The sequence below is a fragment of the Mugil cephalus genome, chromosome 14, assembly GCF_022458985.1.
Source record: "Mugil cephalus isolate CIBA_MC_2020 chromosome 14, CIBA_Mcephalus_1.1, whole genome shotgun sequence".
NCBI classification, from domain to species: Eukaryota; Metazoa; Chordata; class Actinopteri; order Mugiliformes; family Mugilidae; genus Mugil; species Mugil cephalus.
Window position 1 is genome coordinate 19,320,533 of NC_061783.1, and position 19,112 is coordinate 19,339,644.

General features: G+C 41.8%; 2 protein-coding genes across 22 annotated transcripts in view; both read right to left on the reverse strand.

Moving 5' to 3' along the window:
* Nucleotides 1-1,290: 1,290 nt before the first annotated feature.
* Nucleotides 1,291-5,679, reverse strand: LOC125019513 (doublesex- and mab-3-related transcription factor B1-like). The gene is made up of 3 exons (XM_047604330.1): nt 5,165-5,679; nt 3,245-3,483; nt 1,291-1,531 (listed from the first exon to the last, which is right to left on the reverse strand). The coding sequence occupies exons 1-3, from the start codon at nt 5,562-5,564 to the stop codon at nt 1,403-1,405; spliced, it is 768 nt and encodes a 255-aa protein (XP_047460286.1). The 5' UTR covers nt 5,565-5,679; the 3' UTR covers nt 1,291-1,402.
* Nucleotides 5,680-6,768: 1,089 nt separating this feature from the next.
* Nucleotides 6,769-19,112, reverse strand: part of pleca (plectin a) — a 108,627-nt gene continuing 96,283 nt past the window's right edge. For all 21 annotated transcript variants that reach the window (XM_047604253.1, XM_047604251.1, XM_047604252.1 and 18 more), the window contains 3 exons: nt 15,116-18,463; nt 7,756-14,746; nt 6,769-7,647 (listed from right to left, as the gene is read on the reverse strand). In XM_047604253.1, the coding sequence (XP_047460209.1) occupies nt 8,546-14,746; nt 15,116-18,463 (9,549 nt within the window). In that variant the 3' untranslated portion in view covers nt 6,769-7,647; nt 7,756-8,545. The remainder of the gene's footprint in view (nt 7,648-7,755; nt 14,747-15,115; nt 18,464-19,112) is intronic.

A 19,112-nucleotide genomic window follows, 5' to 3' on the forward strand; every position in this document is an offset into this window, starting at 1 on the left:
AGCTTCTTCAACACATTTATGTCTTAGAGTACAGGTGTCAAACATATGGCCCGTGGCCTAAAACCAGCCCACCAGAGGGTCTAATCTGGACTCCTGCATGAATTTTCAATGTGCAAAAATTTAATTCCTCATTTTTCCACTCTTTCAGTAAGAGAAGTGGACAGAACACAACACTGAGACCCAGGACTAAACAGCAGACAGCAAGTCATTTCTAAAACAAATGTAAAAAAAAGTGGGTTATTATTCTGTTATGTAACTGGTTTGGCCCGCTTGAGATCAAATTGGGCCGCATGTGGGCCCCAAACTAAAACAAGTGCGACTCTCCTGTAAACTTAGTGGAGGTCAGCGCCCCCTGGTGGACGTGATGCAGAATTACCATCCAAGCAACGACCCCAAATAAGATGAAACCAAGATCACAAGCAAATAATTAATTAAAATGTGTTGTAACAATCCTAATAAATAAGTAAAATACTTAGTGTAATAAAATGCCTAAACCTTGAGGGGGAAACCTGAGGGGAATATGTACAAAATAAAATGTTTGGAAGGACAAAGCATAAAGACATCGTACAGAACACAACTGATAACACAGTTGTTAGTGAAAATAGGTCTAGATTTTACCATTTTAACACAATTATATTTGTACAAATAGCTTTCAGTTATAATTATCATTTATACTGTAAAAATGTTGTTTTATTTTCCCATCCACTTGTTGTTGTAAAATTGTGAAGAACTTGTTTGTGTCTTTTTTCACATTTTAGAAAATGTTTAATTTTCCATGTAGACCTCAAATCAAATGAAGTCAGGCTGAGACAGTTTTTAAATCTATAAATTGTGTGTATTCATCTGCTGACACTGCGGAAATGGGCAAAAATAAGTTGCTATGTCATTAAATCATTTAGGACCACTGTTTTTGAATTATACGTTTAGTTATTTATTTTGACCTAATAATAATAATAATATAATACTTATATCAATGTGAAATGGAAGGACATAAATGGAAGCATACTTAATTTAATTACTTAAAATTCATCCTCATTTTGTGATTTCCTCAAGACAATGGATATGAAATGTTTTTTTTGGCATTTATTTATTATTGTTCTTTAGAAAAACCTGTTACAATGTTATGATTAATAGCTATAAAACTACAGTATGTTGAGTCTGAATGTAAATAGTGGGAACCAAAGTACTTTCAGAATAAAAAAATACTCTCTTACTGCATTAAAACAAATTCAAATGAGGGTTAGTTTCAGATCTGTTTAATAATAATTCAACAACAAGTCATTTAACATTGGAACACTCTAACTTTTAAAGGTAAATACGTGAACGAGAAACCGTGTAAAATACATTCACGCCAACAATAACCAAACCAGAATCCTTTCTAATCTATTGTTCTCCTGTTCTCTCACTCCTCCACGTCTTGCTTGGTGGTTTTGGACGGAGGAGGATGCGGTTGCTGCCTCGACATCAGCTCCCCCTGGAAAGTCTCCGCCAGCGAGGGCGGACGGATGGTGAAGAACACCTGCCTGCAATCCTGACACACACACGTGCATGGATATTTAGTTTATTACCTCCACTCACATGTTAAGATCAGTAGCAAATATACAGGTGCTGGCCAGTAAATTAGAATATCATCAAAAAGTTGAATTATTTCAGTAATTCCATTCAAAAGGTGAAACTTGTATACTGTATACTTTCCTTCCACACATAGTGATATATTTCAAGTGTTTATTCATTTTCATTTTTATTATTACAACTGACAGCTAATGAAAACACCAAATTCAGTATCTCAGAAAATTAGAATATTCTGAAAAGGCCAATGAAAAAAATGTTTTTTTTAGAAATGTTGGCCAACTGAAAAGAATGAACATGAAAAGCATGCGCATGTATAGCACTCAATACTTAGTCGGGGCTCCTTTTGCCTCAATCACTGCATTAATGCGGCGTGGCATGGACTCGATCAGTCTGTGGCACTGCTCAGGTGTTATGAGAGCCCAGGTTGCTCTGATAGTCGTCTTCAGCTCCTCTGCATTGTTGGGTCTAGCGCATTGCATCTTCCGCTTCACAATACCCCATAGATTTTCTATGGGGTTAGGGTCAGGCGAGTTTGCTGGCCAATCAAGGACAGGGATACCATGGTCCTTGAACCAGGTACTGGTGGTTTTGGCACTGTGTGCAGGTGCCAAGTCCTGTTGAAAAGTGAAATCTGCATCTCCATAAAGTTGGTCAGCAGCAGGAAGCATGAAGTGCTCTAAAACTTCCTGGTAGACAGCTGCATTGACCTTGGACCTCAGGAAACAGAGTGGGCCAACACCGGCAGATGACATGGCACCCCACACCATCACTGACGGTGGAAACTTTACACTGGACCTCATGCAACGTGGATTCTGTGCTTCTCCGCTCTTCCTCCAGACTCTGGGTCCTTGATTTCCAAAGGAAATGCAAAATTTGCTTTCATCAGAAAACATAACTTTGGACCACTCAGCAGCAGTCCAGTCCTTGGCCCAGGCGAGACGCTTCTTACGCTGTTTCTTGTTCAAGAGTGGCTTGACACACGGAATGCGACAGCTGAATCCCATGTCTTTCATGCGTCTCTTCGTGGTGGTTCTTGAAGCGCTGACTCCAGCTGCAGTCCACTCTTTGTGGATCTCCCCCACATTTTTGAATGGGTTTGTCGTCACAATTCTCTGCAGGGTGCGGTTATCCCTAGAGCTTGTACACTTTTTTCTACCACATTTTTTCCGTCCCTTCGCCGGTCTGTTAATGTGCTTGGACACAGAGCTCTGCGAACAGCCAGCTTCTTTAGCAATCAACTTTTGTGTCTTGCCCTCCTTGTACAAGGTGTCAATGGTCGTCTTTTGGACAACTGTTAAGTCAGAAGTCTTCCCCATGATTGTGGAGCCTTCAGAACAAGACTGAGGAACCTTTTAAAGGCCTTTGCAGGCGTTTTGAGTTAATCAGCTGATTAGTGTGGCACCAGGTGTCTTCTATATTGAGCCTTTTCAGAATATTCTAATTTTCTGAGATACTGAATTTGGTGTTTTCATTAGCTGTCAGTTGTAATAATAAAAATGAAAATGAATAAACACTTGAAATATATCACTATGTGTGGAAGGAAAGTATACAGTATACAAGTTTCACCTTTTGAATGGAATTACTGAAATAATTCAACTTTTTGATGATATTCTAATTTACTGGCCAGCACCTGTAATGCAAAACAAGGGTTTAATGTCATGAATCCACTCACAGCTGGAGGCCCGGGCTCCGGTGGAGGAGGGTAGTGCACAGGTCCCGGCTGGATGTAGGGGAACATAAGAGGCCCACAAAGGCCGTTGTTGTTGTTGTACAGCCCGGCAGGTACAGGCGGCAACCAGGGCATGTTGAGGAGGAAGTCTGGGTGTGCAGAGTAATGACCTGGCAGCCCATATGGAAATGGATTAACAGGTAAAGGTCCAGTCCGCCCCAATTCACCAAAATAAGAAGGATCTGCAAGGAAAAGGTATAATATGGTAAGCTAAGTTTAACATTTAATTATTATTTAATTAAGTTTCAATCAGAAATATAAAGAATATGCACCCACTTGCCGGTTCATTAGGTACACGAGTGAAAAACGATAAAAACGACAATCCGATATCACCACGTTGCAGTTCGCCTAATCGTCCTTCATGACTATGATAAAGTTTAATTTATGTTGAAACACAGTCAGAAAGGTGGTAATTCACCTGGATTATCATTTTGGAGGATGTAGTATGTGGCGAAGAATTAAATTTGAAAAGGTAAAATAGCATATTTGTTATTTATCCTATAGCCCACTGACTAAATGTCAAATTAATAGAAATTCATGTCAATACAACACAACATTCGCTACAATTACAGAAGAAGAAAAGAATATAAAAAAGAAAAAAGTTTTTTTTTATAAAAACATCAACCACAACTACAGTTTCTCAGTTATATTTTTTGTGGATGTCGTAAAATTATAAATTTCACCAAATGATAGGAGGGAAATTTCACATTTGCAGCAAAAATGTGGAGCCACTCAGTATAACCACACATAATATATGACAAAACTAAAATAAACAATAAAATAATAAATAGATAAAATAGAAAACAGATATCTATGAATACAATATTTAAACGCATGAATCAAGCTGTGTAATTTTGAGAATGTTTTATACATTTAAAAAAAATCTCTTGATATTGAATATACTACACATTTAAATATAATTATGGCGCTTTAGAAATTAACATTGTTTCTGCTTTTTTCGCGCCTCTCTGCTCTCGCGCACACCAGCTGCAGCTTTCGCGGCTCGCGCTCTTTTTTTTGACCAATCCGCGCTCGACTCCTGTACAAGACCGTTAGTGACGTCAACAAACGTTAGATATTCCGTTTTCCTTTTTTTAATTTTTTTTTTTTTTTGCGTTTTATTTTATTTATTTTTAAGTAAACTTAAATGAAATATCTCTCGTTATGTAAATGAATCACCAGTTCTCTGTATTTTTTTCATTTTTAACACAACAAATGGGAGCTTTCTAATCTCATCGGTTTTCTCAACTCAACCAAAGATGGCGCCCGCTGGCTACATTTAACCAGAGAAACGTTTATGCCAAGAATTAGCTTGAAATGAGACTGTGCTGTAACAAAAAAGGCAAAAAATTAAGATAGTATAGGCGTTGTATTTGTTTCTAATAAACGCACGTGTTATTAGCAAGCCATGTATCACCCCTAATATGTTGTAGCTAAAGATTAGGTTACCATGATGTGATTCTAAAATAATAATTATTAATAATTAATTATTATTATTGATAATAATAACAATAATAATAATAATAATAATAATAAGTCTGTTTAGAAAATTGGAAGATTGATAGAAAAGTGTACTCTGTTACTGCTACTATTACTTTTACTTCATCCTTTTTATTACTCCTGGGAAAAGCTAACAACAATGTTGAGGGCCACATTCCTGCTGTTACTGTTATTGTTTAAATATGAATAAATATGTCAATATGTGCTTTATTTATTTATTTATTTATTTTTGTTATTTTAATCTCCGAGCTGGAAATGTCCCATACCAAAAAAAAAAAAAAAAAAAAAAAATGTGTTCTCTTATGAACATAAACAACTTTTAACCACCAATCCCATCTTATTTAACAAGACTTATTAACTTACTTAAAGATTTCTCAGTGGAAGCTAACACCACCATGTCTCTGCTGTCCCGGTCGGGCCGGACCCGGAGATCGAAGGGGCTCCCGGTGCTCGGGCCGCCGCTCCCCGTGGCCCCCCCGGACGTGCCGCCTCCGCTCGGGGCGCTGGAAGTCCCTTTAGCCGCCGCGCTCGCCTCACCGGCTTTGCCCTTGTCCGTCTTCGCATTTCTCTGGAGGGCTGAGATCCGGGTCCGCTGAGTGATGAGGTAACACTTCCAGCAATCGCAGCCGAGGAAAGGGCAGCTCTTCGTGTGGCCCTTCTTCGGGATGACGAGCCCGTGGTGGCGGCACCGGGCGCATTTGGGCCGCCGCGGCTGCGCGGCTCCGTCCACCAGCAAATGCACATGTTCCTTCGATAAGGACATGGTGTCTGTCTAAAATGCCCTGTGCCCGTCTGTAATTTGACCTAAGATATATATTTTTTTTAATTTAAATGTATCATTTTGTGTCGTGGGAACAACTGACTAACAGGTGTCCCATAGCCGGAGACCAATCAGGAGCTCCTGTCACTTAGAGATGAGTGGGGGGGTGCAGTGATCAGGGGGTCCCCCCCAACTAAACACTAGACATTTATATGAGAAACATTGCAGTTTTAAACCAAACATACACTCAGTGGACACTTTATTGGGTGCAACAGTGGAAAACCAATCCATTCTCATTAAACAAGGGTTGCACAAAGTCCTCCTTCATGATGGCTCAGTTTATGTTAAAATGGTTGGTTCAAATGCAAATGACCATGTTTGAAGATGTAGTTTGTGGTGATGTTCACCCCTTACAATGTATTCACATATAAGAGTTGTGCCTGGCCTGTTCCTGGCTGTTAAAATATTAAATTTATGTTGAAAAAGAGTAAGAACTGGACAATCATATTTGATTATGTAGTTTGTTGTGCTGTGTCAAAATGCAGTTTGAAAATACGACATGGCCACAGCCTTCGAAATGAAAACGCAGCTGAATGAAGAGCTCTCTGATTTATTCTTAAACTAATACCATAACACGGAGGTAAGATTTAGTGTTATATATAATGAACTGGCAAGTGAGTTCATGCACTAGAACATAGTAGTCCTTATCCCTCACCCACCCATGCTGCATATACTACAAAGATATTTATGTCCCTAAAAAGGAATATTTTTTAAATAATTAATTACTTATAATATCCTATATCATACAGAATTTTAGTATTTTATAAAAGTATTATAAAATCTTTGTTGTTTGGCTTTAAGCCCAGGATGCAAATTTAAATAACAATAGAAAAAAAAAGTGTTCTTTGAGATGTTGTGGAAAAATCATCTTAAAATAATCAAATTATATTGTTAGATTTGTCACAAAACATGTTTTGTTCATTAGGTGATTAGTGTCACTGGACGTTTGAATGTCTACGCCCCATCTGTGTCAAAAACTTATTACTTATGGTAATGGTACCATAAGTGAAGGCTAATGGAAAACAACGTACTATATATTCAAAACCCACATTTGTCTATAATAATCTCTATTAAATCTAATTTATCTATTATCCCTCATTAGATTTATGCAAACAACTGCAACAACTAAAAAAAAAGACTTGAGATAAACATTTCATTTTTATGTTTATTTACATAGTGTAATGTGTTACATAAAACTCCTTGTCACCATTTTATTATAAATACACCATTAAACAAGGCTTGATAACCCTCACTAAAATACATCCTTCAAACCTTTTGATACACACACGCAAAAAAATAATGCTTTAATGGATACAACTATTTCATCTTTGCACCTTTTCAGTGTTAGTAAATCATGCAAAGCAGAAGTATAGAAAATAAAGTGATATAGCTTTACAAAGAAGAATTAAAATCAAAAAGTATATATTGTGTAAAATACAAATACTGGGCATGGTGCAAAGCTTTAAGATCTTTTCCAAAAAGAAATGTAAATGTCATGGCTTTCAGCAACAGCGCTCTATATAATCATCAATATACAGTACATACATTTTTGTGAAGGGAAAAATGAAAAATAATAAATCTCCGCTTTTAAATACTCAAATCATACATTTAGCCCTGTGTGACACTGAACTACTTACCGTTGTGACATACTGTAGTTGGACATTTAAAAGGATTACTTGACGACACAATACATCATGGACAGCATTGCTTTTTCAGTCATGCATCAGTCAATTACAGCGTAACCACTGCACCATCTCATAACACTCCAGGTATAGTGTTAAAACATATTTTTGCAGGCACTTACAAAGCATGTTTTTGGCCTTAATATATATGAGTTCAAGATTGGATGCAACTTTCAAAATGGTCCGCTGTTAAACAAATACAAACAAAACATTTCATGAGCAAGTGTTTTTTTTGTGTACTGTTGCGTAAAATCCTTGAAGGTCAAGGTCCAAATAAACAGGATGGGTTACTGGAAGACATCCGATAGAGTTGGTGTAGATGAGATGAACTGGGAAGGCAATATCTGAAACATAAAAATTCAAGATGGAACGAGAACGTTAGATTCGCAATGCCACAAGTATACAAAGAGAAGTTAAAGTTAACTGAATAATAAATGTGTCTGGTTACATACCTTTTAAAGAGTCCAGAAAAGCAGGGGCTTATACTGGTCTTGGAGTTGTAAAGTCCATTACATTCAGATGTGTTAAGGGTCATATTGAGCAACATTATCCTTTCTTTAGTGGATGATATTGATTTCACTGGGTTAGCATTATGTTCTAACTCCAGATTTTCTGATCAACCACTGGAAATGGAGGAGAGTCCAGAGTTCATCTGGTAGTGGATCCCAGGAGAGAAAAAATCTTGAAGCTTTGCATCCTCAAAGCAGGCTATTTTAGTGTTAATCATCTAAGGAGACTCCATATTCTGCTCTGCAGAGAGGCTTTTAAATTTCACTAGTAAAGATTTTTTTCTCAGTAGTCAGAAATATACATATGTACGGAAATTTTAGTTTGTACATCCAATCAGGTTCTCTATAACAGTCAGGCTAATGGCCTAGAACACGTTCAGTTATAGTACAACACACAGCATTGAGAGTAAATGTTTACGATATTAAACCTTAGCAGTCAAAAAAAATATCATGTATTTGTGATGGATACATTTTGTTGCTGTTGAGTATGCTAATGGATTACAGTACGTATTCAGAAAAGTGTGATGGGCGCATAAACGCAAATGAAAGTGAAATATATATAAACAATAAAATTATTTTGTATTTGTAGAAAATTAAATATTTAAAGTCCTGTAACAATCCCATGCAGAGCAGAATAAATGTAGTCTTTATTCTACAGAGAATTAGGCATCTGGTGAGAATTGTGGTTTTATAATGTATCCTTCCCTCAGAAAATCCTTTGTTAACTTTCAGGTCAGTATCGGCGGCTGTAGCTCGGAGAGCTGTAGGAGGATGAAGAGAAGGTTGTTGTGAAACTTGATCCGGTGGCATCAAAGCTGCCTCTTCTGGAGCCTGACCTGGAACCGGTTCTGGAGCCAGACCGTGACCCAGTAGCGGAGCCAGAGCCGCTGATACTGTAGGGACTGTAAAGGCCTTTGCTTGACTGAGATGACGCTTCAAGAAGTCGCAGACCAGTCCCCTCCTCTGTCATGCTTCTTTCCATAGCATCCTTGTAGGAGATCTTCAGCTTGGTTTTAGGGCATGTGAGGTATTTTGAATATGCACTGACATCTCTCAACTTCTGTGCAGTGCGAGCATCTAAGGTGCCCTTCTTTACAGCCTCATCTATAGATACTCTGCCCGTAGCCTCTGGTTCAATGAGCCCACCAGTGAGATACTGGACCTCTAGGAATCGTTGTCCGGCCTCATAGTACAGCCAGCCTTTTTTCAGAGCTTGGGCTGCTGACATTTTGGATTTTGTTCTGGGATCTTCAAATCCATTGTACGCCTTCTGGGCTAAACTGATGCGGTCCACCATGATTTTATCCACAAGCCCTTTATTCATTGCATCTGCAACTGAGAATTTCTCGCCAGTGTTTGGGTCGATGATGCCTCCTGTGCAGGCCTGAGCTTCCAGCAACCTTTGACCTGTTATATTGTCCACAAGGTTTCTGTGAATGGCCTCGGTGACGGACACTTTCTCCAGTGTATCTGTGTCTAAGATTCCAGCGACAGGGCCGGTTTCCTCTGTTGGGTCGTTCCATGTGGTTGCTGGAGTTTTTATGGAGGGCACTGGGCTCATGGGGTAGGAGGAAGAGGAGCCAAAGGAGGATGACCTTGATCTGCTACCGCTCATGTTTCCAGACAGCATGTCTGCAAACTCTGTGATGGAAAGCGTTCCCGCTCTGTACTGATCCAGGGCTGACTTATCAATCAGACCCCTTGAGATGGCATCATCAATATCGTACTGGCGACCAGATCTCCTGTCGATGATCATGGACTTCACTACTCCATCAGCTGAGGTGATAGTAATTTCTTCCCATTCACATTCCTGCTCTGCAAGCTCTAGATAAGTCTGATGGTCAATGAGCCCTTTCTGATATGCCTCATACACAGACATCTCTTTGCCCGACTCTGGATCAACGATGACGACCCTTCGTTTGCGAACAGAGGACTTGGAGGATGTCTTTCTTTCACGCTTCTTTTCTTTCAGCAGCAGAAGAGCAAGGCCTGTCTCCGGATCCGTCATACATCTCTCCATTAGCTGCAGGTAGGTGAGATTTTCCTCTGTGTTGGGGTCAAAGAAGCCCTTCGTGTCATCAGAGGGGTCAGTGAGGATCCCATTCATTTCCTCGTCAAAGAGGCCACGTTCATATGCCGTCTCAACTGGCAAACGGAGGCTCTCCTGTGGATCAATGATTCCACCAGTAGCAATCTGTGCCTCTAGCAGACGAATGCCATGGTCTTTTAGAATGAGTCCCTTCTTCATAGCCTGGAAAAGAGAGATAACTTTTCCAGAATAAGGGTCCTTGTAGCCAGTGACAGCTCGTTCAGCTGAGAGAAGTTTGTCTTTAAACTCCGGGCCAACAACACCCATTTTAACAGCTTCAGTGACATTTAGTTTCAGGTTCTTAATTGGATCAATTACATAGCCTGTGGCGGCTTGTGCCTCAAGGAGCTCAAAGGCAGTCCCCGGTCTGATCATGTTCTTCTTCATGGCTTGGTAAATAGACAGACGGTCTTTGCTAGATTCAACATACACACCAGCAATACCGCTGGTGCCCTCAAGGTATTTCTTCAGGTCTCTGCTGATCTCCTCCACAGAAAGGGTTCCGTCAGTGAGTTCGTTGTAGGTCTTTTGGTCAATAATCTGCGACCGGAGTAGCTCATCCACAGTTATTTGCTTTCTGAGACCCTTAAAAAGAAGTCTTCTGTCTGCCAGTGAAAGTAGACGCAAACCGCTTTCCTTATCAACTCTGCATCGTTTCAGTAGCTGAGCGTAGGACAGTTTCTCTTCTGACGTTGGATCAGTATAACCACGCACATCAGCAGTAGGTTCAGTTATTCTGTCAAGTGTTTCCTTGTTGATGTATCCACGCTGCATGGCAACGTCTGTGGGGAGGTGGAAGTAGTATTCAGGATCCATCAGTCCTCCAGTGGAATTCTGGGCCTCCAAAAGCCTCAGAGCATAATCCTCAGGAATGAGATCTTTCTTCATTGCCTGGAAGAGAGAGATCACTTTTCCACTGTAGGGATCCTTGTAACCTGTAACTGCTCTCTCAGCAGAGAGAAGTTTGTCGTGAAGTTCAGGGCCCACGAGTCCCTTGCGTACAGCTTCATCAACTGTTAGAAGTTCATCTCTTACTGGATCAATCATGAATCCTGTTGCTGCCTGGGCCTCAAGGAGATTTAAAGCAATTTCAGGTTTAATCTGTCCATTTTTCATAGCCTGGTATATGCTAATCTTTGGGGGATTGTCAGACATAATTCCAGCAATGCATCCAGTGCCAAACAGGTATTGCTTTACTGATGGCATTTCCATTACCTCCCTGATGTTCATCTTTTCTTGTTTCAGGAGGTTGTATGTTTGCAAGTCAATAATTCGAGCACTGTACAGCTCCTCGATAGTTATTCTTCTTCGGATGACGTCACATGACATGCCCTGTTCTACCTTCAGAGTTTCCCTTTGTTCAATGATTTCAATGATGATGACCAGCATTCTGTCCCTTGTGATTTGACCCAGGCGATACTGCTCCAGGAGGCGGCGCCTCTCCTCTTCTGGAAGCATTTTTGAGTTCATGACCTCCCATATGGTCATACTCTTTCCTGCGAAACTCTTATGTGGAATTTCAATTTTGGTATTAGCTAACTCTGTTTGCGCTTGCTCCTCTGTGTACTGGTAAGATTTCTCAACAGGTGCGGGAGCTTCAACCTTTGAGAGAGGCAGGTAGCACAGGCCAGTGTTGGGATCTCTTATACATTTCTCCAGCAACTGTTTGTAAGTAACACTTTCGTGGGTGTTGGGATTGGTGAAGCCTTTAACGTCACCTGAGGGCTCATTGAAGGATTTGGACATTTGTTTACTGAAGTAGCCACGCTGAATGGCAACATCAGTGGGAACACGATGGCTGCTTACTGGATCTATTATCCCTCCTGTGGTAAATTGAGCTTCCAGCAGAGGAATAGCATGCTCCCTTAGAACAAGCTCTTTCTTCATGGCTTGGAATAGAGAAATCTTATTGCCTGTATATGGGTCTTTGTATCCTGTCACTGCCTTTTCAGCTGAGAGAAGTTTCTCATGAAGCTCTGGACCGACGACACCAGCCTTCACAGCATCATCCACAGAATACTTTAAGTTTTTCACTGGATCAGTTATAAAACCAGTTCCAGCTTGGGCCTCAAGTAGTGCAAGCCCGGTATCTTGTTGCAAGGCATTCTTTTTCATTGCTTGATATATGCTTAACTTTTCATTAGAATCTTCCATAGTTATGCCATCAATGCGGTCTGTGCCCTGCAGGTACTTTTTGACTTTTTCAGCTTCACTGACTTCTTTAGGTGTCTTTTTACCCTGCTGGAGTTGATCGAATGTAGCTTTACTGATGATGTTAGAGTCAAACAAAGAGCTGGCAGTGACTGGGGCCCTGAGTCCTTCAAAGCAGGCATCTTCCTTGGTTTTGCCCTCTTTTTCTTCAACCATTGTTATGACAATTGTCACCAACCTTTCGATTGTTACCTGTCCCGTTCTATATTGGCGAATCAGTTCAATTCTTTGTTCCTCTGTGATATATTCAGAGTGTATGATCTCCCAAATTGTCACTTTTCTCCCTTTGAAGGGACCATACTCCAGCTCCATGGATGCTTGGTCCAAGGCCTCTTTTGTCTTTGCTTCTGTAATCTGTTTGTCCTCTTTTGGCTTTGGGGCCTTCTTTGTGAGGGGAAGCAATGGGAGTCCAGTTTCTTTGTCTGTGACACATTTATTCATGAGCTGTGCATAGGTTGCACCCTCTTGAGAATTGGGATCATAAAAGACTTGTGTCTCATCAGTGTTTTTGTTCAAAGTCTTACTAAATTCCTCGTCAAAATAGCCACGCTTGCAGGCAACCTCATGAGGGATGCGATAGCTTTTATTGGGGTCAATAATGCCACCTGTTGACAGTTGAGCTTCTAACAGACGGATACCATGATCTTTCTTTATAAGACCTTTGTTCATGGCTTCAAACAGAGACACCTTCTTTCCTGTGTAGGGATCTCTGTAGCCGCTGACTGCTCTCTCTGCTGACAGAAGTCGCTCATGAAGCTCAGGACCAACAAGACCCGACTTGACAGCTTCATCAACTGGGACCCTCTCATTTTTTACAGGATCGATTACAAATCCTGTTGCTGCTTGAGCTTCAAGAAGATTCACAGCAGTTTCTGGAGAGATTAACTCTTTTTTCATAGCCTGATAGAAAGGCATTTTCTCCTTGGTTGGTTCATTCAACAGGCCGGCAATGCTGGGTGTTCCCTGTAGTGCCTTCTTAACTTGATCCATTTCAGAGATCTCTTTGACTGTTATCTTTCCATTACTCAAATTGTTGAACACATCTTTGTTTATGACCTTTGACTCTAGCAGTTCGTTAGCAGAGACTGGTGCCCTCAGACCATTGAACACATTTGCATTGTTTTTCTCCTTGTCTTCCACAACAGTGATGACAATTTTGATGATCTTTTCCACTGTGATCTTTCCTGTTTTGTACTGGCGAATTAGTTCTCGTCTTTGCTCTTCTGTGAAGTATTCTGAATTTATGACTTCCCAGATGGTGACAGTTTTTCCCTTGAACTTTCCAAAAGGCACATCGACGGTTGATTTGCTAAGCACATCTTTAGTCTCCAGATCCGTGTATGTTCTCTCACCCTGCCCAGCTTTCTCCGTCACTGGTAAGATCAACAGGCCACTATCTGGATCTTTGGTGCATTTTTCCAGTAGCTGTTTGTAAGTGAGTTGCTCTTGAGTGCTGGGGTCAATGAACAATTTGCAGTCATCACTGGGGTCAGTGAGTTTCTTGTTCATGTCTGCATCAAACTGGCCTTGCTTGTAGGCTGTTTGAAGTGGCACTCTGTGACTACTGATGGGGTCAATAATGCCGCCAGTTGAAAGCTGTACATCTAAGAATTTGGTGGCCTGCTCCTTCTCAATAAGACCCTTCTTCATGGCTTCAAAAAGAGAGATTCTGTCTCCAGTGTAAGGATCTTTAAAGCCAGTGGCAGCTCGCTCTGCAGACAGCATCCTGTTGTGGAGCTCAGGGCCAATGATTTGTTCCTTAACAGCTTCATCTACAGTGAGGAGTTTATTTTTCACTGGATCAACAATGTGCCCAGAAGCTGCTTGAGCTTCCAGGAGCATTGTAGCTGCTTTGGGAGTAATCATGTTCTCTGTCATGGCCTTGTAGATACTCATTTTCTCTTTGGATGGAGTCAAAACACCTCCAATAGAGCTCTGCCCCTTCAGACAAGATTTAATCTTATCGGTCTTACTGAGGTCTTGCACAGAGGTTTTGCCCTTTTTCAATTTGTCAAAGTCCTTCTTCGACAGGATGCCAATCTCGTGCAGCCTTTCAGCAGGAACTTTCTCTCTTATTCCATCAAATGCAAACGGCGATTCTCCGTCTTTCTTCACCCCGTCCACTTCAGCAGAACCATTGAAAACCTTCTTTGTTGTCTCCACCATAGTCATGGCCACAAGCTGTTCTTCTGGAACCTTATCAGTCTGAACTTCAATTTCCTTAGTTTTGGATGTGGCCTGCTTTGAAGCAACCTCAAGACTCTGAAGTTTCTCTCTGAGCTTTTTGTTCTCCTCTTCCAAGACTTGTTCTTGAGCAAGCCTTTTCTTTTCAAGCACTTCCATTTCTTTCTGCTTGTTTTTAATCTCTGCTTCGGCCTCTTTTTGTTTCTTCACTGCTTCATCCATGATGGCCTGAAGTTTCTTCTTCTCCTCTTCCGTGAGCTTAAGCTGACGTTCCTGTTCGTCTTTTAGAGCTTTGGCTTTGTTCACTTCGTCTGCAAACTGTTTCTCAAGCTTCTTTTTCTCATCTTCGACAGCTTTTTCTCTTTTCAGCAACAGCTCCTTCTCTGTGAGGAATGACTGCTGAAGCATGGCCTTCTCCTGCTCTATTTGTTCTTTCTGGGCATTTTCAGTCTGTTTGGATAAAAGAAAAGAAATCAGCAAAATCCTCATGAAATATCACATATATCTCATTAGGTTAAACTTCACAGTCACAACAAGAGTATAAGTAGATTTCATTGGACAATGTGAAAAAATAGCCAAGCGTACCTCCTAGATTTAGACTCATGGTGTTGATCTTTTTGTGTAAAGACAATCTTCAAATTTTCTACAGATACCAAACTAGTAATCATTTTAATTCTGCAGTGCTTTGAATGACATTCATATAAATTGCTGAAATTACTCTACTGCAATTTACATGAACCGTGTTAGTGTGTTTAACAGGATTTGACATGTTAAATGCTGGGTGCTACAAAGTGACAGTGTTAACTCAGACCACAGTACCTCTTTAGACTTTTTCTGAAGCTCCTCAGCCTGTTTCTTCAGTTTCTCCTTCTCCTTTTCAAGATCGGATATGGCTTTCTTCAAGTCATCAGCTTCTCTTGTGCTCTGCAGCCTCTGCGTCTCCAACTTTTGCACAACAGTTTCCGTCGTCTGTTTCTCTGTCTCTTGAAGACGATGTTTTGCTTCATCTGCTTGTTTCTTAAATTTCTTCACCTCCTCTTCGGCTTTAGCCTGAGCATCACTGAGCTCTTTCACTCTGAGTTTCAGTTTCTCTGCTTCAGCTGAGGCTTCGAGCTGCCTCTTTCGCTCAGCCTCAAGTGATTTTTGGAAGCCCTCTGTCTCCTTGTCAAGGCGCTGCTGGATCTGTTGTTTATCCTCCATAAGTTTTTTAGCCTTCTCCTGTGCCTTGTCCTTCTGTTTTTGGAGCTCCTCTGCCTCGGCTTTCAGTTTTGAAGCCTCCTGGATGGCCTGCATTTTCTCCTTTAGCATTTTCTCTGCAAGGGCCCTTTGTTCAGCCAAGTCAGCCTCAGCAATCTTCCTTTGTCGGGCTGTTTCTTCAGCCTCCACGCTAAGTCTAGCAGCTTCCTCTGCCAGACTCTTCATTTTCTCTGCTTCTTCTGCAAGTAATTTCTGAGTGCTGTCCTTGTCTTTCTGCATGAGGCGCCGGTTTTCTTCCTCGATTTTGATCTTAAGCTTGAGCAGCTCATCCATCTGGATCTTAACTTTGGACAGTTCATCTTCCACCTGTGCCTTTTGTTTGACTGCGTCATTTACTTCACCTTTAACTCGTTGAAGCTCCTCATCCAGCACTGCTTTCTGCTTATCAGTTTCATCCAGCTGCAGTTTAACCACAGTAAGTTCCTTCTCCACCTGAGACTTCAGGTTAAGGGCTTGCGCTGCTTCTTTTTTGTGTTTGGCCATCTCTGCATCGGCCTCCTCCTTTTGCTTTAGAGCTGCCGCCTCAGCTGCAGCTCGCTTGGAGGCCTCTTTCTCTGCTTCTTTCCTCAGTTTCTCCGCATCCTTTTGAGCTTTGGCCTGTTTGGCGGCTTCATCCTCTGCAGCTTTTTTCTGTTTTTCAGCCTCCTCTGCCTTTTGTTTGAGCAAGGCAGCCTCTTTCTCTGCTTTCACTTTGGCTTTCTCGGCAGCTTCTGCGAGTTTCTTAGCATTTTCATATTCATCTTTCAGCTTTTCCTGAGCAAGTATGTCTTCCTTATTCTTACTGAGAACATCTTGAGCTTTCTGCTCTGCGGCGCTGCATTTCTGTGCTGCCTCTTTGGCCAGAACGACCTGCTTGTCTGCCTCTTTCTCAGCCTGTTCTCTCTGTTTCTTTGCTTCAGCAGCTTTATTTTTGAGGCGCTCCACTTCCTCCTGAGCGGCTTTGCACTGGCGAGCCGCCTCTTCTTCTGCAGCGGTTATTCTCTTCACCTTCTCCTCAGCTTCTTTCCTCTTCTTCTCTTCCTCAGCAGCGAGCTTTTTCAGCTTCTCCGCCTCTTCTTCAGCTTTGACTTTGCTCTTCTCTGTCTCATCTGCAATACCTTTGAGTTTCTTTAACTCCTGCTCCAGGTCTAACTTCTCTTTCGACGCTTTCTCAAAGTTGATCCTGATGATGTGAATCTCTTCTTCGACGATCTTCTTTTGCTTCAGAGTTTCCTCCACAAGAGTTTTTTGTCTCACTAGCTCGGTATCAGATGAGCTCTTGAGGTGTGTGATTTTCTCCTGGATCTGTTGTTTATGCAGAGCAGCTTGGTCCTCCAGCAGCTTCCTCTGATAAGCCTCATCCTCAGCTTTTCTCTTGAGTCTTTCATTCTCTGCCTCTTTGGCTTTCAGGGCAATCTCAGCTTCAGTCTTCAGGCGAGTTGCCTCGTTGATGGCAGCCAGTTTTTCCTTGAGGATTTTTTCAGCCTCAGCTCTCTGCTGGGCTGCCTCGTCCTCTGCTCTCTGCCTCTGCTTCTTTGCCTCTTCAGCGACAGACCTCAGTCTGGTGGCTTCCTCTGCGAGCTGTTTCATCTTCAGCGCTTCCGACTCAAGAAGTTGTTTGCTCTTTTCTGTTTTTGTTAGGGTCTCCTTCTCAGCTTGAAGCTTCATCTGCAGAAGAGCATCCATTTCACTTCTGACCTTAGCCAGCTCATCCTCCAGTAGCTTTCTCTGCTGTTCGGCAGCGTTCACCTCGTTCTTCAGTCGCTGGAGCTCACTGTCCAACAGGCCCCTCTGCTGTTCAGCGTGTTCAAAGTCGGCCTTTAAGCGTATGCATTCTTGCTCTGCAGACAGTTTTTGTTGAGCTATTTGTTCAGCAAACTTCCTCTGTTTTTCCAGCTCTTTCTCTGCGTTCTCCTTCTGCTTAAGCGCAGCCTCCTCGGCTTTAGACCGTTTCTTGGCATCTCGCTCTGCTTCGACCTTCTGCCTCTCTGCTTCCTCTTGAGCCTGAGTCTTCTTTTGTGCTTCCTCCTCAGCCTGTAGCCTCAAACGCAGAGCCTCGTTGGCTTTCTGTCTCCACGTTTCGAGCTCCTTCTCTGCTTGCTCCCTGGCTTTGTTGGCTTCCTCTTGCTGTTTCTTGAGTTTCTCAGCCTCCTCCTGCAGCTGAAGCACGGTGCCCTGCTCTTTCTTAAGAGACTCCTCCAGTTTAGTTGCCTTTTCATTGAATGACGTGGATTTGGCTTGCAGCTGTGTGGCGGCCGACTTCTGTGCCACCTCCTCTACAACTTGAATCTGCCTCAGTTTCTCCTCCTCAGCTTGCTTCATGCGCCTCTCTGCTTCCTCGGCTTGCATTTTAAATTTCTGCACATCTTCCAGAGCTTTCTGCTTTTGCTTGGCTGCCTCCTTTTCTGCTTCAGATTTACGCTTCAGCTCGTCTTCAGCGTTTTTCTTTTTCTGAGTCTCCTCTGTCACCTGCTTGCGAAGCCTGTCCGCCTCCTCCTGAGCGTCTTTCTTGAGCTTCTCAGCCTCGGCAGCCCTGTCCCTGAGCTTCTGTAACTCAGATTCTGCAGTAGATTTCTGTTTTATTGTCGTCTCCAACTGGACTCTGATTATGTGGATTTCCTCTTCGATCTTGGTACGGCTGATTAGCGCCTCTTCCAGCTGCTGGTTCTTGGACTTGATCTCCTGCTCAGACAGACTCTTCAGATGATGCAGCTCCTGCTGTATGTTCTGCTTCTGCTTCTCAGCGTCCACCGCAACATCCTGCCTCTTGTTGGCGTCCTCTTTCATCTTCAGCTTCAGCTCCTCGGCCTCTTGCTCTGCTTTGGCCACAGACTTTGCGTGAGCTTCGGTCAACTGTTTCTGCTTATCTAATTCAGCCTGGATCTCGGCCAACCGTTTCCTCTCCTCTTCTTTGAGCTTTTCAGAAGCTTTCTGTATTAGTCGAAGGAAGGAGGGAGTAAAGGGAATTAAAGAAAATGTTAGAGGTGCTAGATTATAAAACTACAAATACATGTAGGTACATACAAATGTAAATACGTGAGAAGGAGTCACAGCTACAACTCATTATCTACAGTGCTTTTCTACAGGGAAAATACTGTATTGGGAAATGCTTGTCATGTCCATTGAATGTATGGCACACAGAATGACACTTTACTTCACAACACAGCACAACACTACACTTCGCTTCCATGCACATAATCTGTACAATAGGACCTGGTCAGGTTTTATAAATGTAAAATGTTAATGAGCATAATATAATTAAAAAGGGGGAAGTTGTTGCATGATTTCGTCACAGTGTGATATTTTTGCTAAGAGGTATGTCTTTGTAATCTTTACATTCTGTAAGTAAACCATCTTTCAGTAAAAGTAGAAAGTAATTGAGAAGAAATAGGAAAATAGATCATTAGCAGCATGCATTAAGCACAGATGCAAAAATGAACGTAAATAAAGGAGTTAATAATTTAAACGAAAATAATTTGGGCGGGTTAGTCGGGTTAATTGCGTTGCAGGTAATCAGAATTCAAAGGAGTCTCTTCGCTGTGAAGAATATCTTAGTGATGCAGCAAACGCAGTATGATTT